We start from the raw sequence: 27,244 nt of genomic DNA, 5'->3' as shown, positions 1-27,244 counted from the left end.
AAATGGCACCACAGAGCGTAAGTCAGCGTGATCATCCCTTCCCTCTTTACTTCAAGTTTTAATGCAAAATAAATCTTATGCTTCATGTAATCACCCAATCAGTGTTTCAATTGTGGAAAGACATCATTAAACCAGCTTGTAAACAAAATGTCACAGCATTTCATTTACCTCAAGCAAGTCATCAGTGTTAGTTCGCTAGAAAATAAGTCTAGGCTGGCTATATGCTCATTACGTTTTACTTTACCTGTTAGTGATGTCTGAATTATTTAATTTATGCTTAAATCTTTTTTGAATGGGTAAATTATTATATTTCAAAAACAAATAAAAATTTTATAATTTAGAAGTTCATTTAAAAACTGCATTACAGTTAAAAACAAAGAGTAATTGAATTTAAGTTTGGGCTTTGTTATTAATTGTAACCTTATAGTGATGTAAAAGAGCTCACTATAGTTTAGACCAGAGGCTGAGGTAGATTTTTTTTATCCCTAAGAAATTAATTAGAATTTAATTTATAAAAAAAAAAAAAAAAAAAAAGAGCATTTTGTTCAGTAAACCATTGTTTAATTTACTAAAAAAAGGCAATTTTTGCTATTTTTTTCCTCCTGCTGTAGCGAAACCATGTCGAACGGTGACGTCAAAGCCGAGGTATGTACCTAAACATCATGTTACACCCCGTCTAACATTGATAATAATAAGAAATGTTTCTTGAGTACAACATCAGCATATTAGAATGATTTCAGAAGGATCATAATGGCTGCTGAAAATTCTGCTTTGCCATCACAGGAATAAATTACATTTTTAAATATAATAAAATAAAATAGTCATTATAAATTGTAATAATATTTCATAATATTACTGTTTTTACTGTATTTTTGATCATACAAATGCAAATGCTAGGATAGATGCTATATTTCAAAAGTGTGGGGTTGGTAACTTTTTTTTTAAATAAGTGTCTTATGCTGACCGAGACTGCATATAATTGATCATAATAGTAATATATATAAACATACATAAATTCAATGCAGCCTTGGTAAGCAGAAGACATTGAAAAAGCTTAACTGAACCCAAACGTCTGAACTGTAGAGCAGTTTATCAGCGGTAAGATAGTCTTACGAGTCAGCACTTACCGATCACTCTCTCTACTATCAGGAATTGCTTGCTCAGGTCATTGGTTAGTTCTTGCTGGCAGTTGTAATATTCTAAATCTTCAGGTGATGCTTTCCTCAACCTAAAAACATAATTGTAATTTAAACATTTGGTGTCAGTTTTTAGTCTGTAAAAAAATGGCGTTCATGTTCGACTTCAAAATGCTAGTTTCTTCCAGAGATCATATAAAAATTAAAATATAGCATCTCTGTGAGCACTGACCAAGCATTAAGCTCTTCGTTTTTCTTCTTGAAGTTTTCCAGCTTTTTCATCCCTTTGACTTTCTGCTGAGTGAGGGAATCTACACTCTCCCAGGTGCTGTGGATGTACGACCACCCTTTCCACTTGATGAGGAACTGAGTTTCCCCTTCATCTTTCTCAGGGTCAAAGTCTGCTCCAGGGTCCCCATTTTCCTCAATAGCATAGAGAGTTGTGGAAGCTCCAGTAGCTGTAAACAAGGTGGAGAAAAATTAAGGGCTTTAATAAACAAGCACAATAGCTGGTGTGCATAACAGAATATTAAGTATAAAAAGAAAAGTTCTTCACCTCCTTTTTTGCCAATTTTGGTCTCAAGGACCTTCTCAATGGTCTCACTGTCATCGTCCTGTTGCTCCTCGGCTCCTTCTGCCAATTCAATAAGGTCATCAGAGTCCGTCTCAAAATCATTCTGGTCCTCCTTGTAACTGCAAAACATGCTCCATCATTACTACTCTGCCAAGTCATAATACTTAATCTTAAACTTCTTATTTAATCTCAAGTCTACAACAGACTACTTATATAAAATGCATATAAATATGTTATGTCCTTGACAAGATGAATCCTTACCTGACTTTAGTTGCTGCTCGCCGCCTTGTTTGTCTTTTTGGGGTATCCTCCTCCTCCTCATCCTCATCTTCTTCATCTGAGGACTCCTGCTTCCTCTGTTTCCGTCCCTTTTGTGACTGCTGTTTACCAGCAGATGATTTGGTCTGTGGCCTGGGAAGGGAAAGAGAAAAGTACACACATACATAGACTCATTTACCATGGTAGGATTTTAGCCTTTCGTTCCACATCCCTGATGTGTTTGCTAGTGTAGCGACTCGTTTTCACACCTATCAGCCTGACTCATAAGCCAATAGCCTTGAGACAGCTGTCAGACTTATACAGCAGTCCTAATTCTTCATGTTATACATATTAATCAATATTTTAATGATTATATTGATCATTATGCCAAAATTACATGCTTTAACAATTTAGGACACATGCAGTAATTTATGATAGAGCAAAGAAAATCACACCAATATTTTTAGCGCAACCATAGCAATTAAAAATGAGCCATCCTCATTTGCATTTAATAAGACAGCTCATTTAATAATTCACGATGCGCTGTCTGAAGGCCAGGCTTCGCTACACTCTTACCTTCTAGCAGGAAGTCGTCTGGATCTAACTTTTTTCTCTTCCTGCTCACTCTCTGAACTGCTGGCCTCTTCCTCAACATCCTCTTCGTCATTTGAGTCATCATCTTTCCAGGTATTTCTTTCAACACAGAAATACCACAGGTTCATCTATTGGACCTCTGTTAGCTTCTACTTCTAGCCTATCGTAAAGCTGCAAGCCGGTCCGTTTCACTTATTACCCACCGCGCAGGCAATTAAAAATGCTGCAAGAGAAACTTCAGTGCAGTACTGTTCAAAAGTTTGGGTTGGTAAGGTTGTTGATTTAAGTCTCATGCTTGCCAAGGCTGCACTTATTTGATCAAAAATACAGCTAAAGTGTAATATTGTGAAAAATGTTTACAAACTAAATTTCCGATTTAAAATTTGAATTTATTCCTGTGGTAGCAAAGCTAAATTTTCAACAGCAATTATTTCAGTCTTCAGCGTGACATGATCCTTCACAAATCATTCTAATATGCTGATTTGGTGTTCAGGACACATGACTTATTATCAAAATGGAAAACAGTCGTACTTCTTGGTATTTGTGTGAAAACCGTGAACATTTTTTCAGTATTCTTTGATGAACCGAAAGCTCAAAAAACAGCATTTAACTAAAACAGAAATCTTTTAGAACAATTGAATTGAATGCATCCTTGCTGAATACATTTAATAATAATAATAATAATAAATAAAAAAAATCTTACTGACCCCCAACTTTTGAATTGTAGTGTACTCAGAACTAATGCATTGGATTTGATAATAAACCCAATTTTTACATTCATGGTTTACAGTTAGACAACTTTTATTTTTTTTCTATAAACTAAATAAACCATAGTCAATGCATGACTGTCTTTGCGCTATATACAAAACTTCATATCAAGTGGCATCTGCAACAACATCTTCTCAAAACCTTTGTTCTGAGCCATTTTTTTTTTCAGTTAACATTTTAACAAGCAAATTTCATCTTTTCAATTACTTACAAAAGTGTTAAGTTCTTAAATACTTTTAAATAAACAATATAAACAATGTATTTAGTGTAAAGAAAAACAACTGCCTAAAAGGCATTTGCATGCAAAAATATGGTTGAATCTAAATGTTATAAATGGAGACATTCATGATTTCAAAAAACAAAAGCAAAACACATGCACATTTGTAAATAAAGAATGAAAAAAGGAGAGTGAGAGGCCTACTTAAATACTTCCAGTACACTTACTCTTTCTTTTTCTGCCGTGAGCTTTTTCGTTTGGGACTTTCACTCTCTGAATCACTGCTGCCCTAAAAATCCATGAAAATCCATTTTGAATATGTGGCACTGGATTAAAAGCCATGAAAATGTCATGTTTCAGATGAATCAAGTAAGCAAAGCTTTCAACACATGGGAGTATGTTTACACGACTTGGGCTGCCGAGCCTGATCGGTTCCGAGTCTAGAGCCAAACATAAATGTTTACGCTTTAGTAAGTAACCATGTCTGTAATTACTTTAGTCCAAGAAGCAGAACGTGTTGTCAACTTACTGCAAATGTCAACACAGTATGTGAAAGAAACCACTAGGGGTCAGTGTTGAGTTACTTTTTGCACATCCAGCCTACCTCAGCTCCAATGTTGAGGCGAGCAGGCTCTTGTCTGCTGCGACTGGATCTTCGAACACCATAAATATCTGGATGTTCCTCCCACATCTATGATAATTAGGGATATAATTCATTTTAAATCATAAAGCAATTAATCAGCAGCTAAATTTAAGCTTCCACTGGGAATAACTGATTGATCCTAATGTTGAAGGCTGGCCTATTTTTGTACCTTCTTCACATCCGCCAGGCTGTCTTTCTTCCTGACTGGTTTGTCTTTGACCTGCGCTGAGGTCTGACGGGATTTGGACCCAGTGGATTCACTGCCTGACTCCGAGTGGCTCTCAGAATCAGATGTGCTGTTGGATTCAGAACGCCGGGAACGAGCTCTGTCACTTCCTTGCTCGCTCTCCGACTGACTCCCAGACTCCGATCCAGAGCGGTTAGATTCCTCTGATGCTGAATTGCTATAACATTAAACATGTGCATGTTGAGATACAATGAAAACATAGTTGCTCTAAACAGTAAAATAGGAATCACGTTCACAAGTTTACTTTGGAATCTCAGTTACAGCCAAAAATGTCATTCAGCTCTTATGAATTGTCAAGAGGTCAGTTTGTAGTTTAGAACTTTTAATATTTGAACTTTTTTTCATTCTGAATCACTTCAATTATGCCACATTTTCTTTTCACCGATTTTAAACTGACAAGCCTGTCTTTTAAGTAAACTTTAATCATCTCAGTCCAACAAAGAAATGCTAAGTCCTCAAGTGGGATGTCTTCAACCATGCTGTCTTTGTCAATGTAAATAATAGCATTCCAAGGATTTGGAAACTAGGAATGGGGAAATACAGTACAATGGATGGGAAAAGGCTACTATTAACATCATTTGGTTTTTTAGAGAGAAAAAAAAAATTGCTATGTAAATGACAAACAGACAAATTGACAACACCTGTAAAATTAGAATAATTCATTTAATTGACAGAATTAAGAATCGTTTTACATGTGCAAATGAGCATATGTATAATGAGACATTTACATACAACCTGGTTTACTGATTTTTTTAATGATTTTATTTCAAGTTAAAAAGATATCTTTCAGTGTGCGAAACCAAAAATGAAATAAATCAACTTTATGAAATGTTAAACTCTATCAGATATATGGCATTATCCTGCAGGTCATTTTGTGTTTGACCACTTCTGCTGTCCTTTTGCCCTTTGAGTCTAAAAATAAAAGTAACGGCTTCTTTTTGAAACAAGCCCAACCCCGCTTACTATAAATGAAACCATCTCAAAACAAAACATTTATCTTCCTTACATGGTTAAAAATGTTTTAACTGGTTTCCTTAATGTTTCCATAAACCTCAGTTAAAAGAATCTCAGTAGTGCTCTTTTAATTTGGTACGATGCATTCATGGGAAACCATAATGCAGATCTGGATGTGAAAGCTAGCACATCGAGTACTATAATGGAATGCACTGCTAGAAACAAACACCCCCGTCATGTGCTCGAGAGCGAAACAGCTGCTGATGAAGCAGCCATACCAGCCAGACTGTCCTTATATGGTTGCTGACATCACATATGGGCAGACCTAACCTCTCAACTGAATTCTCATTGGCTGCTTCTCGCTAGCCAAAGGAAGGGCCAATGAAAACTCGGTATGAAATCATCTGACCTCTACAAGACTTCCTGCTTCCGCTTCCTGTAGTTCCAAGCAGCTTTTATGTAATGCAGCAACTAATACAAGCTATGCAGCACAAAGCAAGAGCCATTTTGTGACTGAGGACTTTCAGCCATTTAATGAAACCAGTCTCATATAGTGAGACAAACAGCAGTGCTTTTTATTGTAGAGCTAAGCCATACAAGCACCTCAGAGCACACTTGCTGTAATATAGGAAAAATATCACATTTAATATCTTTGTCAGCTCGTGTTTCTTTTAGTAACATTTAGAAAATGGCTGCCACAGCTAAAAAAACAGTGAAGATATGTTTCTGAGGACACTGCATTGATTTAGGATCTAATGTGCATCTTTAATACTGAAAAGATTATTTGCAACCTATAAAAGTGAGCATACATGTTCATTTGACAATTCATGTTCACATACACAGCATTACATAAAACTACTATTTGTGTAATTGTGAAAAGATAACATACATTTGAGGGCTTTTTCAGTTTAGACTCTGGTATCTGGCACATATGCAGGAACTTCAAAGCTGTCATCAATTCAGAGGGAAATTCTTGACAAACAACCATAAAAATAACGACAGATCCAGTCATAAGCACTATACATAACATCAAAACATTGTGCTTTTTTTCTAGACTGATATGATGACCCACAGGGTAAGACCCTCATTGGTGAGGTCTTATGTTGTTAAAAGTTGAAGCAAATTATGTGTTAAATCTACACAAGTTGTGTGTCTGTGTTTAAGTGTATACTGTAAATACAGTATTACACTTTCAAAACCGAATAAGCGGTAATTAAAATAAAATCTTCTATTCAAACTGTTGTCTTGATGTTTTTTCTTTTATATTTCCTGAATAAACAAAACATGAACCTCTGAAAAATTGCATCAGTCTTATTTCAAAGTCCCCTGCAAAAATGTATGAATTAAAAATTAATAATGCATATGTAAATAATACTTTTCTGTAAAAGACAAATTACTCGTAATATGAAATATTTACAACTCAAATAGTTCCAGTTTATATATGGAAATAAGAGTAACTGTGAGTGTAGTAAAGTAACCAAAATAATTTGCTTCCACTTGCATCTTTGAAACCAAGACATCCTGTTTTTTTATTTGGTTTGGAGGGGGGAAATTATAGAGCATATATACATATTCACATTGGGGAACTACTTTCATTTTAGATGGTACTATCAAGCCTTAATGAGAAACATGTTTTTTTTTTCCCCAAGGTTTTTAAATGCTTCACCCAAAAAACTAGTTTTGCTGCTGAAAGTTATTCAAACTAAACCAATTGTGACAAAACATGAAAAAAGTTTGGTCCTCAACAAAGCTTAAAAATAATAAACACCCTTTTGTAAAAAAAAATTAAGTGAAAGCTTAAGTATTTTTTTTTTTACAAAGAGCTACAATAAATTGTTTCAAAAGTAGTGAATTATGAAATATGCAATTGAGTGCTAAGCTAGAAGTGCACTAATATATGAGCTAATATACCCCATGTCATTAAAATATTTACTCCATAAACATCTAATGCTCTTATAGCCAGTGACAAAGATTGTAATTCGCATGGGTCATGTGTGACCCTAAAACAAGTAGTATCAAGTAGTGGATAAGATTTTTTTTTTTTTTTTTTTAATAAAACAACTAAAAAACAAAAGTGATTCATATTTCCTGTAATAAGCAACAGTTTGTCATATAATTAAAAATACAGTTGAACAAGGTAAACAAACAAACAATATTTTGTTGCTATGACAAAAAGTAAAAAAAAAAGTACAACACAATCATGCCTATGTAAAACAATACTCTTCATTTTGGATAAAACAATGAACATGCTTTAACCATTTTATGTAAAATGGGATTTCATAATAAATATTTCAGGCAAATCAGACTGAATAGGTTCTCTATACAAGTACTGCAATATTAATTCAAAGTTATCGAATGCTAAACTCATGCAATGTCAAAGTAAAAGTGTTTAAAATGTCATTAACCTTACATAGTGGTGCAATGCAGCACATACTAATCAGACAAGGTCATTTCACACGATCACTATTAAAGTGTAAATATTACAACTGTATTCACTGCATAAATCTGTACAAACACTGTCCATCTTCAATATAAATTGGGGTAAAGGCCCATAGGCCTTGAATTCACTTTTAGAAATACTAACAAAACCAGGGTGTGGCTATACATCTATCCCAAGGTCAATGATCCGAAACCCATGTATTTTAAAGACATTGTGGTTTAAACTTCTGCACAGGTGATCAACCATGCTTGTAAAGGTAAACAATCAAGACGCATGTTAAAAAAGAGAAAAATACTAAAGATCTTACCTGGAAGCATTGCTTTGAGTCGAGCCTTCATCTTCCTGCTTTTTACTCTTATTCTTCATCATGATTTTGTCTTGGGATTTCTTAATGGTGGTCTTTTGTCCAGGTATTAACTGTCAAAAGTTTAAAGTGGGATGAACCATCAAAAAAAAAGTCCTGCCGTTGCGATAACTTGTATGGAAAAGGCAAGTTGTGCTCGGATAATTTAAAATAAATAAATATTTACAGTATTTCTTAAATGAAAAGGCATCGGAATTGAAATGACTGTATTCGATGTCAAATATCCATATGTCTGAGGCTTTTCAAGGCAATAAATTCAGAGCCACATGCATAAATTCTTACTGCGTCATCAAACAAAGGACGATTAAAACATAACGATGATAGCAAATAAAATCGACAATACAAAAGAAACGATGTAAACATACCTATTGCATTGACAGGAGGAGGATTGTAGTAGTACATTCACATCTGACAAAATATCCGATTTGTTACTTTGGCCATAACATGAAAAAAAAAAAATACTCCAGGATTGAGACAAAAATAATAATCGGAATAATATTCGGAAAGAAAAATAGTAGCAGTAATGCACCGATGGCTATTTGAATGGAGAGAGAGAGTGAGAGAAGAGCCCAGCAGAGCGCACTAAAAATGGAGGACCGCCATGGCTGCCAGTGCAAGGCAGGGAAAACAACGACTGGCCACTCTACGCACACACCACAGCCGTTTTCGACGAAACAAAGTCGCAAAACGTCCGCATTAACGTCTCTACAGTCCAAAACGTGATAAAACGAACGATTCGCGCGATTACTGAGCCCCGGGAGGCACTAAAAGTTCACCAAAGTTGAGATACAAGTGCTATCGAGAGCCCTGCGAGGCTCAACACTCTCCCCTTCCCAAGGTTCATCCGCCATCTAAAGCTCCTTCCCAGCTCGGAGAGCTTAGTCTTTGATTGACGTTCTCTCCATTTACCCAGGGCTCAGGTGATGCACGAAAGTCCCACCCCTTTTATTTGAAATAAAACTAGTTGTTTTAAAGATAAATTAAATGCTAAAGTAAATGTTACCCTACAACGACAGTAGTTGAACAACTGATCAGTGGTTATGAAGGGCAGTAGTGATCTTTATGTTAATAGAATTATTTATTTAAGCCTTCACTTCCTGCATAGACAGGAAATGAGACAATAGACTGCCATTTTGCAGTGTGTGCTGGACTACACTGGACACCATTTTAAACCACTTAATTTGAACCCTTTTACACCTGCTCTGTAAATGTAATGTCCTTTGCAAAGGTGATATTTGAAAGAGGAAAGTTGCAGGATAGATCCTATGAGCAAATTAGTGATCTTAATTCAATAAGAAATTAGTGGGTGGAGTAAATTAAACGAAAATAATTTGAGAAATCCTCATAATTATGGAATATAACATGAATAATAAAAAAAAAAAAGTAAAAAAATAAAATAAGCCGTTTAGGGCAGTTAAAAGTGACACAAACCCTGTAATGTTTGAAAATATCACCTAGCTTGTCATTTAATAATTCATAGTTTAAGTAAATACCGTAGCAGACCTATATATATATATATATATATATATATATATATATATATATATATATATATATATATATATATATATATATATTTTTTTTTTTTTTTTTTTTTTTTTTTTTTAAATAAGAAAATAAAACCTTAAACCTGGACAAGCTGTGTTAAACATCGACGTAAACCGCAAAGTAAATCTTTTGCGAAACGTCATCATATTCTCCATCCAATAAGAGCAACTCGATATTGTTCAATCACGATTTCTTTTTTATTTTAAAAAGGCAAATAAGCATTTTTAAAATTTTAAATACAGACATTTCATCAACACAACAATGCAGTAAATTATGAAAAAGTACATACAATTGTTGAGCACATCAGCGAATTATCACAGCAAATCACAAACAAATAAAATGCCTCTTTCCAAATCCAAAAGCAAAACATGAGCCGCCATCTTCCTCATTAAGTAGTAGTGTCCACTCGACTGTCCAGAATTGGTTCTTAATGAAATCAAAAAGGAGAAGGGAAAACATGTAAACCTCATGTATTCTTTAAGATGCGATGACAGCTTTTTATATAAACTAACATACAACTATGGTTGTATGTTACTACGAACAAAACAAAAAAAATATTGTAGCAGTACCCCTTTTATATAGTTCCCTAACTAACGATTATCAAGTTTAAGACAATGGCCAATCTCCCAAGGTGATCAATTAAGACAACTTCAAAATGAACATGCACAACTTGTCAATTCGATAATAGTAGCATAATAACAAGGTGCATTATGTTTCATATATTGATGGTAAAATGCTAACAGAAAAATGCTACGTAGTTGCCGCAGCTTTAGCATGATTTTGTTACATTCACCTACAGATGTAGCTGCAAAAAACACTATTTCAGAAGCATAAATCACAAGAAACACTACAAATCCTTTACTTTCAACTACCAAAAAAAGATCTATAGTGCCTGGATTTGGTTCACTTCTAAGTTTACTTTTTATATTGCTACTCAGAAAGTAGCTTTATGATAGACCCAAAGTTTAAATGATCACAATGTAAAAAAGAAACAGGAAAAAAACAAGCATTTTGAAATCCAGTAGAGTTACAACATATGTCTGTCATTAGCTATCATTTTTCTGAATGTGCTTCACAAAAGGTAACTTTATTCCAATCCTTGTAATAATAGTCACTGATACAAGAACAAAGATGTATCCAAGATAGAAGTCAGAGTTGAAAAGCACTGAAATTAGTGAAAAACAAGTGAGAACTTCAATTATTGAAGTTTATTCAAATATTTTAATGTGTCTGTAATTGTAAATGTTACTACAATGTGTAACGTTGGCCAATTTTAAAAATGTATTAAAAGGAAATTATTAAAAGAACACTGTAAAACTGTTACATTTATGCCATTCGGAATGTTTAGGCTGCTGAGCATTCATTTATTTATTTTTATATATATATATATATATATATATATATATATATATATATATATATATATATATATACACACACACACACAAAGTGTCACAAAACTGTCCTTGTGACAATGTTATTACAATGTGTAACGTTGGCCAATATTAAAAAATTTATTAAATGAAAAGATTTAAAAACTGTAAAATTGTTACGTGCGTGTCATTCGGAATGTTTAGGCTGCTGAGCATTAATTTTTAAATATATATATATATATATATATATATTTTTTTTTTTTTTTTTTTAAGTCTCACAAAGTGGCTTAATAACCGCCAAAAATGAGAAGTGACACTGCAAAGGGTCCATTCATAAACAGGGAAATTTGCGTACAGATGTGTACAAGTACAAATATAAAAGGGACTTTTAAGGAAAAAGAAACAAAAAGAAAAGTCGTCCCAAATGTTATAAAGAAAAAAAAAAAGCCAGGTATGAAGTACGTTTAATAAAAGTCAGGCTCCAGAAAAGTGATTAAAAAGACTCCAAGTCACAGCTCCCAATAAACATTTGTTTACTGAAAATGTCAGTAGCTTTTTTCTCAAGTTAAGATCATTTTCCTTCTAAACTGTTTGAATCCCTTTTCATCAACTGTCATTATAATAATTAGGTGGCAGCTCAAATCAAACAGTGTCTTAATATGAAGGAAATGGAATAACGCACTGGAATAGGCACATTCCTTAATGTGCAATAGCAACAGAACATGTTTTCTGGTCTGCCTGGATACCTATCCCAAAATCAAAAGCAGAAAAGTTTCAGCGATCACTCTTCACGACACACCAGGAAAACGGAAATGTTGCTGTATATTCCAGTATAAAAATGGCACTAGTGCAAGTGATAGTGAAATCTTCAATGCATAATGAAATATGCAATAGCCAGTGAAAACAAAAGGAGGCCATTTGTGGCAGAGAGTCAAGAAAGATGTGTAAAACAAGTTACACAAAAGCAGAACTGACTCCACAAGAAACGAGTCACTTTTCTCAAGAAAGGTTTCCACTGAAAACAAGATGAAGTGAAGACAGCACCCAAGCATGCTCAGGTACTGAAGACAAGTAAATGTAAAAAGGTGGTCATCAATACAAATCGAAAAAGCTGAACATTTACTTTCCAAGCTGAACCCCAAGCTATTCTTAACCTCATTTTATTAAGCTTTGAATTTGTTCTTTACCTTTTGTAAAACTGTGGAGAACTGCAGAAATTCTAAATGAATTTTGACAAAACTTCAATTTCATGCTGTTTACTGACTACTAGCTAAATGACAGACATATGGAGTAAAACCTTAATAATACAAATAACACTGTGAGGACTTACAGAGCAGTCTTCTGTTCCTTGAAACTTTGCTGAAGCTTCCTCTTCAGACAAACGTCATCTGCAGGGAGAAAGACAATCGGTGAGATCAGAAGTATAAAACATAATACTGTCAGTTGAGAACACATTAGCTGTTTTCAAGTCAAGTTAGTGTCACATCGCCCAATGATTAATTCAAGATGTCAACGGATTAGTAGTGGAAAAGCCTAAAGCCTATTTATCTTCCAAATACTGCTAAATGCATTTTCTGTTGAAAATGTGAGCGATGCTTCTTCCAACAAAAGTTGCTGCTGTGATGTTCGGATGTTCTGATTGGTTGTTCGAGTATTAGCATGTAGTTGGTTGTGATTTGATTACTAGTGCCCAGTGAACAAGTCACAAGGTTCCATGCCTACAATACTGCGATCCCTATATATGGCATTTATTAATTTTTCAAATGTAAGGGACGTTTAAAATTTGCCCGATGAAATTCTTGTGTCTGATCATTCTCATTTGGATCACAAACAGTGCAGGGTGAATCATTCACTGAAATGTAATGCTTAAAATGTGCAATAATTACAGTAATGTTTGATTTGGAAATCATAAAAGTTATCACTAATTAGACTCCATTACCCTGGCTGCAATGAAGTAGCTAACTTGCTATTAGAAACCACAGTTTGAGCAGGAATTGCAGTGCTATTAGTAGATTAGATTAGTAGATCCTTGCACTAGTAATGGTAAGGTTGTGGGTTCGATTCCCAGGGAATCCATGAACTGACAACTGGTGAATTAAAGTTTCGTTGCAAGTTTCATAAACTGAAGTCAGAACTAAAAGGTATTGTAAAGTGCTCAATAAATGCAATGAGCTTAAGGTATCCTGGCAAATTTAAAATAATAATAATAATTGGTTTTCAAGTAAAACAACAAAAAACCCAAATGTAACGGTAGTGACCGTTGCTTTAAATTAATTAAGTTTTATTGTAAATATACAATTTGTTGCAAGGTCATGTGTCCTTTATTTTTTTTGTTTGCTGCATTAAAGCGGTTCACACCAGGGATGCTGATGTGTTCTCCAGGGGGTGAAATATAAATAAATTATTGTAATTCAATTAATAATTTAGACAATTTAAATTAATTCAATTAGTAGAAGTCGCAATGTTCCAGCTATTAATGGTGCAATGAAAAACAAATTGTGCCATTAGGTATATTTTGTACAGTGACAAAACATTTTTCCACCCTATTCCCAAACAATATTGTGCAATAATGTTCCCTTTAGCATTTTTCTGTAAAATAAATGCATTTTTTTTATCTGCATTTCATCGTTAAGATGGATGCAAGTTAAAATGTTCATAGCTAGTACCATATAGAATGTCGCTGTTACATTACCAGATGGTATGGCTAACATAGCAAACTCGGGTTCTTTATATTTTTCAATTATCTTGAAAACATATGCGGTTTAGAATTTATTGTAGCTGACTGCATTTAGAATAAAGGCATTACTGTCGATTTGCTCAAATGATGTAAAAATGACTGTGATGTAAAACTAAAGCAAATTTGAAGCCTTTTCAAAGCATTAATAAATATACCACATAACTATAAAGTAGCTAAAATATAAACTGTATGACGTTCAAGAAAAGATAAGAAATAGTTTAGGCTTCTACAATGTTTCTTCAAGTGCAATACTTACAGCGAAAATCCTTTTCCTCATCTTTCTTGGACGTTTGACAGATCAGGACCCTTTAACAACAAAAAGATTCTTCGTTAAATCGACAATTCATCTTACGATTTGATTTAAAGCACAACCTAGTGGTAGTCAGTGATAAAGTAAATAAAAGGCAAAAGATTGCAGTATTTTTTTTTTTACATTACATTATTCAATATTACGTTATGGACACTTACATTTACATGATTTGAGACCGAACGATACACCATCATCTTTCATCCAGTTGTTCTGATTCCTGTACACAAAAAAAATGGACAATTAGTATTGTATTGTCTCCTTTCAGCATCAAAACGTTCAAAAGAAATATTTGTCAGTCATGCTGTTTTTCTACATGAAATAAAATTTCTTTAGCTAACGTCCAAGTAAATGAAAAGTACTGTTTAAAATCTACTTCATGTACATAACGTGACAATACACCAAAGAATATACATATATCAGAAACCTCTTTGATATAGAAACATCACTGAGGGCTTTACTTTTATTTATTCTTACATGCAACATTTGTAGCAACCTTTGTTTTTTGAATAACAGTGGAGTGAACAGTTGATTTACATATTTAGCAAAGACCTCATAATATTTTAAAGTCAGCATTTTGCACTTTAAATAAAGACATACTAAAGAGCATTGCTTTCTAAGTTATGTGTTTCTATGATATTGTGTCAACAACCAGAGGTAAGAGAAATTCCAGGTTTAATTTGACTTTTTTTTTATACTGATCAATAATTTTTGCACAATTTTTAAGGCACTTAATACTTTAAAACGGTACTAATCGGGTAAAAATATACTTCACATAAATCTCTGTCCAAAAAGGAAAAACAGAAATTAAGAAACAAGTTTCTACATTTTTTCAAAAAATATGAAGTCTTCTTGTGGACCACAATGGGTTAAAAGCCAACACCCTATTATTTAACGTCGAAAAATACAGCATAAATATTTTTCAAAATACAAGAAATACAAGTGTATACCTTTATTTAAGTTCATTACCAAGTGGAGAAGAACCATAAAATGAGCAAATGTTTAACAATTACATTTTATGCAGATAACAATAGAATCTTAAAATAAAGTAAAACATCAAAATTATGTGCTAAATCCTATGGTAAGTTGACATATTCACCATGTTCTCTTAAGAAGTTCAAAACAAGGTACATCAGGAAAAAAGAAAATATTTTTCAGTAATTAACACACAATAACTGCATTAAAATGTTCAATAAAATTGTTTATTCAAAGAAAACATTTGAAATCAACAAAAGACACTCAAAATGTTGATACTAGAAATGGAACGTCCAAAATTCCATTATTACAACAATGTTTCAAATTAATATGTTTTTTCCGCTTTCGAATGTTACAAGGACATTTTGTCCTCTCAAGGACAAAGCGAATTTAAAATGCGTAGACAGTTAAATCCTTGTTTCTCTTCGTTGCTGTCAGTTGAAATCTTCACAGTATTCCTGCAGCACATCCATGCATTGTCTTCCTAACATTTTCGCGATGTTTTTGCCATAAAATCGTCGATTAAATCGACGGAATGCCATTTTTCAGTACTTGGCAATGGCCCCATCATGGCCATTTTACACCACCTCGTCGAACCCTCTCTTTTCCACCATATTGGTGCGTCTGTAGCACTCGCTCAAACACGTCTATAAGTTAAAATCTGTAATGAAATCTTACCATGTTCCCACCGTTGCGATCTGCTCTTTCATCTGAACGGGTCGACGCCATTCTCGTCGTTAATATTCTTCGTTTTAATGAGGTCTTGTCGCTCACACCGCTCCGCGGCATGCTCTCTCCCGTCTGCGCTCCTCGTCCTCTCTGCCTGCGCTGTTATACTGATCGGGTGGACAGCCCTGAGCTTCAGCGTAAGCAGAGACAACTTCCTCTCACTGCAGCATTCTGGGTAGAAGAAACGCAGCATCCATTATTGTCTCTGTAAACTAACGTTTGATTTCAGTGACCGTAAAAAAGGACATTTTTTTTTTTACAATGGAATATTGGCAACACTTAAATCTAACCATAAATACTGACGATACAACGACAAAGCGTTCCCAAAGCACCACTTACCTTACTGTAACACTTATATAAAGCTTTGACATTTATATAACAACGCAAAACAAAAGAGCTCCTCAGTCTGTAGTTCTAAAACCAAGAAGAGAATTTGCATTTTTGGTTCCATGTGTTCTTTTGTTTTTTAATTTACACAAATCCAAATTTGATGCATCTGTGGTTAGCATTAGGCTAGCTACTTGAAGGGAACATAAGATAAATTACACAGTAGTACAAGACATTTTAAAAGATTTATTTTATTATTTTTATTTTTTATTTTTTGCTAACACCAGAATTACTTAATTTACGTTAAAAAAGTAGTTTCAAAGTTCATGTTTGAGATATGACAGTATGTTGTAGAAATTTTAAAGTCTTATAATAATAGTTCAAGTTTATTTGTATAGCGCTTTTTACGATACAAATCGTTGCAAAGCAGCTCTACAGGAAATTAAGTTTCCACAATATATTTATATATTTCAGAACCTTAATATATTTAACTTGTGGCAAAATTTGGTAATTCTGTATGTTGTCTGAGCATTGGCATTCTCTGAGGTCCTCTGAGGAGTTGGCATTATCTTTTCTCAGGTGTTCGGTCATCTCAGATCTTTTAAGGGTTGGATCCAGACTGAAGCTTCTGTCATTCCTAGTTACCATCTCTTTAGCCAAGTTAGCTTGGCTAAAGAGATGTGTCTTTAATCTAGATTTAAACAGAGAGAGTGTGTCTGAACCCCGAAAGTTATCAGGAAGGCTATTCCAGCGTTTGGGAGCCAAATGTGAAAAAGCTCTACCTCCTTTAGTGGACTTTGCTATCCTAGGTACTACCAAAAGTCCAGAGTTGTGCGACCTTAGGGAGCGGGTTGGATTGTAGCGTGGTAGAAGACGAGTTCGGTACGCAGGGGCTAAACCATTTAGGGCCTTATAGGCAAGTAATAATATTTTGTAAATGATACGGAACTTAATAGGTAGCCAGTGTAGAGACTGTAAAATTGGGGTAATATGATCATATTTTCTTGACCTGGTAAGAACTCTAGCCGCTGCATTTTGGACTATCTGTAGCTTGTTTATTGAAGATGCAGGACAACCACCTAGCAGTGCATTACAATAGTCCAGTCTAGAGGTCATGAATGCATGAACTAGCTTTTCTGCATCAGAAACAGGTAGCATGTTTCGAAGCTTGGCAATGTTTCTAAGATGAAGAATGCTGTTTTTGTAACATGGGAAATATGATTTTCAAAGGACAAGTTGCTGTCTAATATAACACCCAGATTTTTGACTTTAGAGGATGTAACAGTACATCCAAGAATAGTCCGTGTGCTGTTTTTTGGTCCAATAAGTAATATCTCTGTCTTATCTGAATTTAATAGGAGGAAATTATTGGTCATTCAAATCTTTTACATTTTTTATACAATCCATTAGCTTAGATAGTTGAGAAGTTTCATCTGGTCTTGTTGAGATATATAGTTGAGTATCATCAGCATAACAATGAAAACGAATCCCATATTTTCTAATAATATTACCAAGGGGCAACATGTATATTTAAAATAGCAGAGGACCTAGGACAGATCCTTGTGGTACTCCATACTTTACTGGTGATAATTGAGATGACTCCCCATTTAAATGAACAAAGTGGTAGCGATCGGACAGGTAGGATCTAAACCATCTTAAAGCCTGCCCTTGAATACCAGTATAGTTTTGTAATCGATCTATGAGTATATCATGGTCTATAGTGTCAAACGCAGCACTAAGATCAAGTAATACTAGCAATGAGATGCAGACTTGGTCTGAAGCAAGCAGCAAGTCATTTGTAATTTTAACAAGTGCAGTTTCTGTACTATGGTGAGGCCTGAAACCTGACTGAAATTCTTCATAGAGATCATTTTTTGCAAGTAGGAACACAATTGAGCAGACACCACCGGACTCCGCCCCTTCCCTGGACCCTTCCTTCCCGAACACTGCCCTCCTTCACGTACCCTGCAGCACGACGAGGACACCAGATGCCCTGTTTATTTTGGACACTTTTTCCCCTTGGACACTATTTCGATTATTATTGTTTAATAAAAACCTCTCCGAGGCCTGACGCCACCCCCACTGTGTCTGTCGTTTGCTCCTCCCGCCACAGTAGATAGAACAAAAGTCATCATAGCAGTTATTTGAGAATTGGCTTACTAGTCAGAAGGAGCGTAGCGTCCTGGAGATGTTGTCCGAATGGAATTCCGCTCCGACTCTGCTGGGGTGCAGGCCATCATCACAGAAAAGCCTAGGATGCTCCCAGAAAATATTCCAATTATTAACAAAGAGCAGTTTCTTTTCTTTACACCATGACAATAACCATTCTTTTAAAGCAAACAGTCTACGGAACCTTTTGTGTCCTCGTCGATACATGGGAAGCGGTCCTGACACGATGATCATCGTCGCGGGCGATGTGCTGCGTACCATCTCGATCAGGCTCCTGAAGTCCATCTTCAGTATCTCCGTCTGCCGCAGCTTGGTGTCGTTAACCCCCGCGTGCAGCACGACAGCACCGATGCTCTCGTCGCCCTTCAGGATCGCGGGTATCTGCGCAGAAACATCGAGAACACAAGCACCGGGGAAACAGTGAGTGTGCACTTTACCTTCAGCTAACGTAGCACGGACGTGCCGGACGATGGAGTCTCCGACGATCACAGCGTCACGTTCCGTTTCGCGGAGGGGAGCGAAGCGGTTCCGGGTGGAGATCTCAAAGACCGGAGGGGGAGAAGTCGTTGCCCGGGGCTTGGCTCGCGTCTTCCGCTGCTGGTGCACCTAGGATCCTCATCACAATGTGATTTGTATAAAACAATGCGCAATCTGTGCTCTTCTTAATTTTGTAGTTTCATCTGAATGTCAACATTTGTATGATTAAGACAGCCAAAACAAGTTTTGAGGTTAATTGATCTAATTTTGTGTCTTCAGAATTGTTATGAGTTCTTTGAGTTATGAGTTATGAGGACTCTGCAGTTCTTCCTTTCTCCACCAGAGGTCACCATCTTCAGGGCAGCGGAGCTCGCTTCAGGCTTTCCCGATGCAGCGGACCTTGCTTCAGGCCTCCCCGGAGTGGCGGAGCCTGCTGATGTTGTCTCCGAGGCAGCGGAGCTCGCTTAACGCCTTTTCAAAGCGGCGGAGTCCGCTAATGTTGTCTCCGAGGCAGCGGAGCTCGCTTCAGGGCTTCCCGAAGTGGCGGACGCCGCTGATGTTGCCTCCGAGGCCGCGGAGCTCGCTACAGGCCTTCCCGAAGCGGCGGTGCCCGCTGATGTTCCCTCCGAGGTGGCGGTGTCCGCTGATGTGCCCCCCGAAGCGGTGGAGCCCGCCATTACCCGCTCCAAGGTGGCAGCTCCACACACACCACTGTGGTGGCCAGTGGTTCTGCCCTGGGTCCCCATCCCGCCGACGCTGCCTCAGGCCCCAGGTCCCCCTCCAGCACACGGACCTGGTCCCCCCCCCCCCCCGCCCCGCCCCCCTGGATATGCGCTTTGGAACGTCTGGAAGCCGTTCATTAGAGGAGGGGTCCTGTCACGAGTCCGGGCTCTGTAGTTCTTCCTTTCTCCACCAGAGGTCACCATCTCCCGTCCTCCCGGACTCCATTCCCCTAACTCCACACACCTGCCGCATATCACACACACCTGTCACAAATTACACTCCCAGCTGTTCCCCATTGTCATGGACTATTTATACACTACACTCCCGCTGCTATGTCTGGGTTAATTTATTGTAATTGTTGTAGTGTTCGTTCATCTCTGGGGATACATGCACTGTGTTGCCGACTTGTATCCCATTCCTTATACTGCTTTGTTTTTTTGCCTTGTTGGCTTTTTGGTTTATTAAATATATCCTTACCTGCACTTGGACCCAGACTTTGTCTTTTCCATGGCGCTCTCTCAGTGTTCCTTGACAAGAATAGTCTGTGACCTTGTATTATTATGTTGAACTTCAAAATCTTGTCTGTTTGCTTATAATCTGTTTGTTAATAATTTATGCAGACAGAAATTGGCCCAGAAGGCCCAGAGTGCCATGTCACTATTGTTATTATTTTCTTTTATTTAATATGCAGTTTTTATTTAGTAATTCCATGAGTTGTGCATTTCAGACATCTTCACTATTCATTAAAACCTATAGGCTAATTGAGCAAAAATTATTCAACTTGAATTTGTGTTGCTATTATGACGTCTTTAATAATAATAATAATAAAATTAATTATTTAACTAAATAGTCAAAACAGTAGATTTGATTATTTTGGAATTTTACATTATTTTATTTAATATTCATTTTATATATTATAGTTACATATGATATAAATAACATTATCAATACTTAAAACCTTTAATTTATGAACAAGTAGCTGATGTGTACAGTAGCAGAAGCTCAGCTCTGTCAAGGGGGCTCATTTCTATCTTCTCCAACAGTCTGCATACTGCAGTTGGTTACTAAGCAACAGTAATTCGATCATTCCTGGACTCCCTCCCCCATCTTCTCTAAAGTCCTGCCACGTAGGCACTGGAAATTGCACCAGGTGGACTGTTCATAGAAGACAGAGGCCTCGAGCTGAATTTTATTGATTATTTGTGTACAACCAGGACTAGAATTATATATAAATTAGCCAAATATAACTAGAATGTGGCGTCAAAGCCAAGATGCCATTATGCCTGTACTTTTCTGAAATAAATAATAAATAAATGATAATGCATGATATTATGGCCCCTAATATCAGCATACAAATTTGGATGCGTATGTTAGAGTAGTATTGAATAAAACAAAGATGTTAAAATGGGGCTTGTGTGAAAAATACACAGATATCTAGGAGCCCTCTTGTGGCCTTATATGATTATTTTTTAGTCTGTGGATCTAAAGAAAGTTGCAGTCCTTCCAACATTATGTATGCTGGAGAGTTGACTTAAATTTGAGTTGAACATTAAATCTGAACTTATGTTAGTACATACACACACACACACACACACACACACACATATTTGTACTTTTGGTATGCTAAACTGGTATACTTCTACTGGTATACTTAAAGTTTGCTAAATTGGAAGAACTAATTTTGTGTGGAAGTAGTGCTGAAGTCCAACTAAAGACATAGTGAAGTATATGTGATTGTGTTAGAGTGGAACTATTGCAACTATTGGTACAATTTAAATATCTTGCATTTAAAAACTTATATTATTCAAAGATCAAACAATCCTCATTACATTAAAATACATTTTAGGCTTAATGCACATGTGGTGAGAATTGTTGGTACCCTTGATAAATATGAAAGAAGGCTGTGAAAATAAACCTTCGTTATTAATCCTTTTGATGTTTTGTTATTATTATTATTATTATTTTTTAAATCACAAAAATCTAACCTTTCATTGAACTAAAACAATTGAAAATGGGGGAAAACCTCATTATGAAATAAATGTTTTTCTCAAATACATGTTGGACACAATTATTGGTACCCCTAGAAATTCTTATGAGTAAAATATCTGTAAAGTATATTCCCATTCATATTTACAATTGTGAGCACGCCAGGGTCATTATGAACATGCAAATATCCAGCCATGGCTTCCTGTTTCACAGAAATATTAATAGAAGGGGAAACAAAGCCCAAATTCCCTTAATCATCCATCACAATGAGAAAAACCAAAGAATATATTTCTGACGTGCAGCAAAAGATAACTGAGCTTCACAAAATAGAAAGTGGCTTTAAGAAAAGAGCTAGATCAGTGAAAATTCCCATTTCCACCATCAGGGCAATAATTAAGAATTTCGAATCAACAGAAAATGTTACAAATCGTCTATATCGTCCTAATGCACAGTGAGAAGGAGAGTTTGAGTGGCTAAAGACTCTCCAAAGATCAGAGCTGGAGAATTGCAGAAAATAGTTGAGTCTCGGGGTCAGAAAACCTACACCACATGTTGTTTGGGAGGGTTTCAACAAAAAAAAAATCAAGAAAAGAAAATGCTCTCATTCAAATCCTTAGCATATACCCACTTTCGGGGAAGTCGTGGCCTAATGGTTAGAGAATTGGACTCGTAATCGAAAGGTTGTGGGTTCGAGTCCCCGGCCGGCAGGGATTGTAGGTGGGGGGAGTGAATGTCCAGCGCTCTCTCCACCCTCAATACCACGACTGAGGTGCCCTTGAGCAAGGCACCGAACCCCCAACTGCTCCCCGGGCGCCGCAGCATAAATGGCTGCCCACTGCTCCGGGTGTGTGTTCACGGTGTGTGTGTGTGTGTGTGCATTTGTTCACTACTCACTGCTGTGTGTGTGCACTTGGATGGGTTAAACGCAGAGCACCAATTTCGAGTATGGGTCACCATACTTGACAATACGTCACGACTTGACTTGACTTGTTAAGATATTCAGTTGTCAATTCATGAAAATTCACGAAAAAGTGCACTATGCAAACTTAAATTATTATAATTCATGAACGCTTTTGAATACAGACCTAAGGTTGGTCTCTTTTTAAAGAAGACAATTAGCAGATTATTACAGAAGTGAAATCATTTAAAAAAAAAAAAGAAAGTATTAGAAAGTTATAGAAGTTTAAATTTACTGAAAAACAAATTTATTATATTATTTTTATTTTATTTAAAAAAATAGTTAAAAATCTAAAATTGCTATAAAATTAAAGCCATATGTGTACATACGTTATGTTCCAAATTTGAAGTTGATATAAAAAAAATTGAGGTTCATATGCAATTTTGTTTAGGCGTTATACCAAAAACAGCCACCTGGTGCCATTCAGACTCCATTTCATTTTTTGTTGATGCATTTCTGTCACAAATCTATCAATTTCTCTCTCAATATTACATTATAACAAAATAAACACCAAATATGGAATCTTGAGTCTCAGACCTTTCCAATGATATGTATTTTGTCAAGATTATAAAAAGTTTGGATTCTAAAAGACCGTAATACCTTTTGAAATATGACACCCCAGCTAAGGGGGAGGAGACCGCTAAAACATTTTGAAGTACCATTTCTATGGTAACGCAATGTCCAATTTCAAAATGGTTTCCACAGGATGAATTTTGAAATGTTAAGCTTTCAAATGGTATATAACATATGATGATTGCTAAAACATGTGATAGGGAAAAAGGCAAGGAAATAAAGTCAGAACTCTTGTTATGATATAGATTTATCATAGACTCTTGGTGCACTCTTATCATAAATTAATCTATGACTGTTCCTACATAATGTGTAACAACAAAAAATGGTAAAATATCCATTTAGGAGACTTAGACTTTTCCAATGATATATAGTGTGTCATGATTAGATTAGAATTTAATGGTAATATATTGAAGTAAAGTTAGGTGTCCCGTATACGGGACGGTGACAGTTAAGGTGTTGTGGGCCTATATTTCTTCTGGAGGTCCTTGACATCTTGTTTAGACACATGGCATCTTTGATTCAAGTCAAGTCACTATTATTTGTATAGCGCTTTTAACAATGCAAATTGTGTCAAAACTATGGAAGCAGAATAATGACAATATTTTTTGAAACATAAAGCATGCTGAATTCCACAAATCGAAAAAAAAAAAAAGATGCATTGCAATTAACAGTGCTTGCATTTTAATGCCTTATATTTCCAGGGTTTGCATTTTTAGGTCCTGAAATTTAACATAGTTGTTTATTTAAGCTGTGAATATTTCAATTCAAAATATTTCACAAACATATTTTTATAATTAGAAATTCAGTAATTCATATTCCCCTTCCAGAATTCACTTCCAAAATATTCAATCTGTTTAAAAACACATTGTAAAATATTCGACAGGCAAATTTCGGGCATTTTATTTCACAAATTCACTGTCACACTGTCACAAATTCAGTGGTTAAAAATAAAATTCAGCGTTGTACATCCGGGACTAGCAGGAATAGCAGTAGAGCACCGATGCATGATCTCCAGCTGATGTCAGCTGCTCACCAGCAGGTGGCGCAAGCGGCTGTTGATGAAGGCCATACGTGGATCAAGTCATTCATTCACAAAAACTGATTTGCAGAAATGGAGCAAGCGCTAGGTAGAAGTTTTGATTATCGGGGCCAGTATAAACATGTGGAAACGCTGATTGCGTGTAGCCTATGTTTAATTCAACATCTTCACTGTTTCCCGTAGCCTACATGTAAGCAGCTTTCTCTACCACAAAGTAGATTATAATGCTCTTTTACCCAACGCTGAAGTACAGAACTAACATTACATCTGAGGAAGACATATATTGCTTTCGGTTGCTTAGTTTCTGTAACTTTGTATCATGGCTTGTGTGACGCTGTGCTGTAATACTGGGGTTCCCCTCATATGTCACACTCGCCTCAGTGAAATAATACAGTGATATATAAGACCTCAGATCTCACAATACACTTTACTGATGATTATGCTAAATATATAGACAGTTAAGCAGATGTAGAATATGAACGAACGTTCAAGGTTTCACGCTGTTTCCCTCAGAAATCGGTTAAAGAAAACACATTGCGCGGCTCAGTAGTGCTATGACAGCAAGTAGGCTTGTTTGAGATGCGCCTCGCCTCGTCTGAAGTGTAGGCGAGAGTAGGCGGCTACAGTGAGGGGAGGAGTGAAATAAGCACAGTCAAGATGGACAGTTCTGACCTCTCAAAGTAGATAACTACAGATAGTTACGAGATTAAAGGCGGATATCGCGATATTCTCACTCGTGCTGTGCTGCTGATAAGCGTGATACCCTACCACATGTCGGATTGTGCAGTCCAGCGCAGTTGCTCTCCACCGGTGACGTCGCGAGAAAAACAAATAAATAATAACATATTTTAAAATAAATAAATAAAAAGTGTCCGAGTTACTTCCGCCTTGTTCTGATGTCATGCTGACCTGTTCCAAAAAACTCTCACGATGGCTAAAATGTTTTATTTAAAAAAAAATCTGATTTCATGTGATGTGTACTTTAAATTATGCTTGAATATTCCCAAACTATGACTGTGTGAGATATGTGATTGTTGGCATATATTATATTTTTATAAAAATCTAAAATACATGTTCTGATGTACTGTCGATATAGCTCACATAATCATCAGTAAAGTGTATTGTGAGATCTGAGGTCTTATATCACTGTATTATTTCACTGAGGCGAGTGTGACATATGAGGGGAACCCCAGTATTACAGCACAGCGTCACACAAGCCATGATACAAAGTTACAGAAACTAAGCAACTGAAAGCAATACATGTTTTCCTCAGATGTAATGTTAGTTCTGTACTTCAGCGTTGGGTAAAAGAGCATTATAATCTACTTTGTGGTAGAGAAAGCTGCTTACATGTAGGCTACGGGAAACAACAAAGATGTTGAATTAAACATAGGCTACACGCAATCAGTTTTTCCACGTGTTTATACTGGCCCCGATAATCAAAACTTCTACCTAGCGCTTGCTCCATTTCTGCAAATCAGTTTTTGTGAATGAATGACTTGATCCACATATGGCCTTCATCAACAGCCGCTTGCGCCACCTGCTGGTGAGCAGCTGACATCAGCTGGAGATCATGCATCGGTGCTCTACTGCTATTCCTGCTGGTCCCGGATGTGCAGTGCTGAATTTTCTGCTGAATTTTAACCACTAAATTTGTGACAGCGAATTTGGAAAGTGAAATAAAATTACTGACATTTTGAATACTAGACATAGTATTTTTAAACAGATTGAATATTTTGTTAGTGAATTCTGGAAGGGGAATATGAATTACTGAATTTTTAATTATGAAAATGTGTGTGAAATATTTTGAATTGAAATATTCACAGCTTAAATAAACAACTATGTTAAATTTCAGGACCTAAAAATGCAAGCCCTGTAAATACAAGGCATTAAAATGCAAGCACTTTTAATTGCAATGTATCTTCTTCTTTTTTTCCGATTTGTGGAATTCAGCATGCTTCATGTTTCAAAAACTATTGTCATTATTCTGCTTCCATACAAAATAGCTTAACATCAGCTTTACAGTATTTAGATGGAGAAATAGTGTGTCAAAATAGTGTCATTCTCCACTGACCAGACAAAATCAGCAGTTTAAATAGGTTAGGAGCAGAGTCGGATTGTGCAAAGGACTCATCTGGTTCCTGTATTCTATCAAATACCAACAGATAAAAAATCAAAATGAGACTGACTCTGTTAGACATCTTATAATGGGCCAAGTTTGGTTCTTTCAACCGGACAATAATCCAAAAACAAACCTTAAAAACAACTCAAAAATGGGTCACTGGGCACAAAACCAAGCTTCTTCTATGGCCATTCCAGTCCTCTGACCTGAACCCTGTAGAAAATTAGTGGGGTGAACTGAAGAGAAGAAGCACCAACATGGAGCTCTAAAGGATCTGGAGTGATTCTGGATGAAGGAATGGTCGCTGATCTCTTGTCAGGTGTTCTCTAACCTCATCAGGCATTATAGGAGAAGACTCAGAGCTGTTATTTTGGCAAATGGAGGTTTCAAAAAGTATTTAATAAAAGGGTACTGTTAATTGTGTCCAATGTGTATTAGAGAAAAACATTTAAAACTGTAAACTGAAATTTCCTAACGACACACTACAGCAAAAGATAGAAATAACTGTCTTAGAACAATTGTATTTGTTGGTGAAAATACCAATGGCCTACTGTAGTTTCTATATATATATATATATATATATATATATATATATATGTGTGTGTGTAAACATATTCTCAACCATTGTCCAGTACATTTTTGGTTTGGGGACCATTTGTGCACTGAAAAAAAAGTCTGTATTTGTGTACAGTGCGCCATCATGTGGCTAATATAAACTATGCACTTCCCTTTTTCTTTGCTTTGGAAGTATTCAATTTTGAGAATAATTCAACAGCTCCCCCAAAAAAACCACAACCTCGTTTACATAACTAAATTTGACAGTTTAGGATTGCGATACTCCAAGGTGTGTCTTATGGTTAAACTTCTTTTTTAGGTTATCCAAATATTATTATTATTATATTTATTAATAATTCTATTGTGGTTGTTTTTTTTTTGTTTGTTTTATTGTGTTATTGTATTGTGGTTGGTCTTGTGGAGTATGCAGTAACAACAACTTATATGAGTT

The 27,244-nt window shown here is 35.9% G+C and overlaps 1 protein-coding gene and 1 long non-coding RNA gene across 3 annotated transcripts in view; both read right to left on the bottom strand.

Annotated features, from left to right (window-relative positions):
* Window positions 1-9,263, bottom strand: part of LOC306843336 (chromodomain-helicase-DNA-binding protein 2-like) — a 37,017-nt gene extending 27,754 nt beyond the window's left edge. Inside the window, exons 1-11 of one of the 2 annotated variants that reach the window (XM_079374752.1) lie at window positions 8,561-9,250; window positions 8,139-8,248; window positions 6,281-6,363; window positions 4,360-4,594; window positions 4,152-4,238; window positions 3,775-3,836; window positions 2,545-2,661; window positions 1,972-2,121; window positions 1,693-1,829; window positions 1,369-1,594; window positions 1,128-1,228 (exon numbers count right to left, since the gene is read on the bottom strand). In XM_079374752.1, the coding sequence (XP_079230878.1) occupies window positions 1,128-1,228; window positions 1,369-1,594; window positions 1,693-1,829; window positions 1,972-2,121; window positions 2,545-2,661; window positions 3,775-3,836; window positions 4,152-4,238 (880 nt within the window). In that variant the 5' untranslated portion in view covers window positions 4,360-4,594; window positions 6,281-6,363; window positions 8,139-8,248; window positions 8,561-9,250. Of the gene's footprint in view, window positions 1-1,127; window positions 1,229-1,368; window positions 1,595-1,692; window positions 1,830-1,971; window positions 2,122-2,544; window positions 2,662-3,774; window positions 3,837-4,151; window positions 4,239-4,359; window positions 4,595-6,280; window positions 6,364-8,138; window positions 8,249-8,560 lie in introns of both variants that reach the window. The other variant, XM_079374751.1, reaches the window with a different exon arrangement.
* A 538-nt stretch (window positions 9,264-9,801) lies between these two features.
* LOC306843335 lies at window positions 9,802-15,977 on the bottom strand. The gene is made up of 5 exons (XR_013781834.1): window positions 15,814-15,977; window positions 14,322-14,380; window positions 14,110-14,159; window positions 12,447-12,504; window positions 9,802-10,169 (listed from the first exon to the last, which is right to left on the bottom strand). It is a non-coding gene; the product is annotated as an uncharacterized lncRNA (long non-coding RNA).
* Window positions 15,978-27,244: the final 11,267 nt, after the last annotated feature.

Source organism: Barbus barbus (genome assembly GCF_936440315.1).
Source record: "Barbus barbus genome assembly, chromosome: 23".
Lineage (NCBI taxonomy): Eukaryota > Metazoa > Chordata > Actinopteri > Cypriniformes > Cyprinidae > Barbus > Barbus barbus.
Note: the sequence above shows the minus strand (reverse complement) of the source record. Positions and strands in the feature narration are given on the sequence as shown.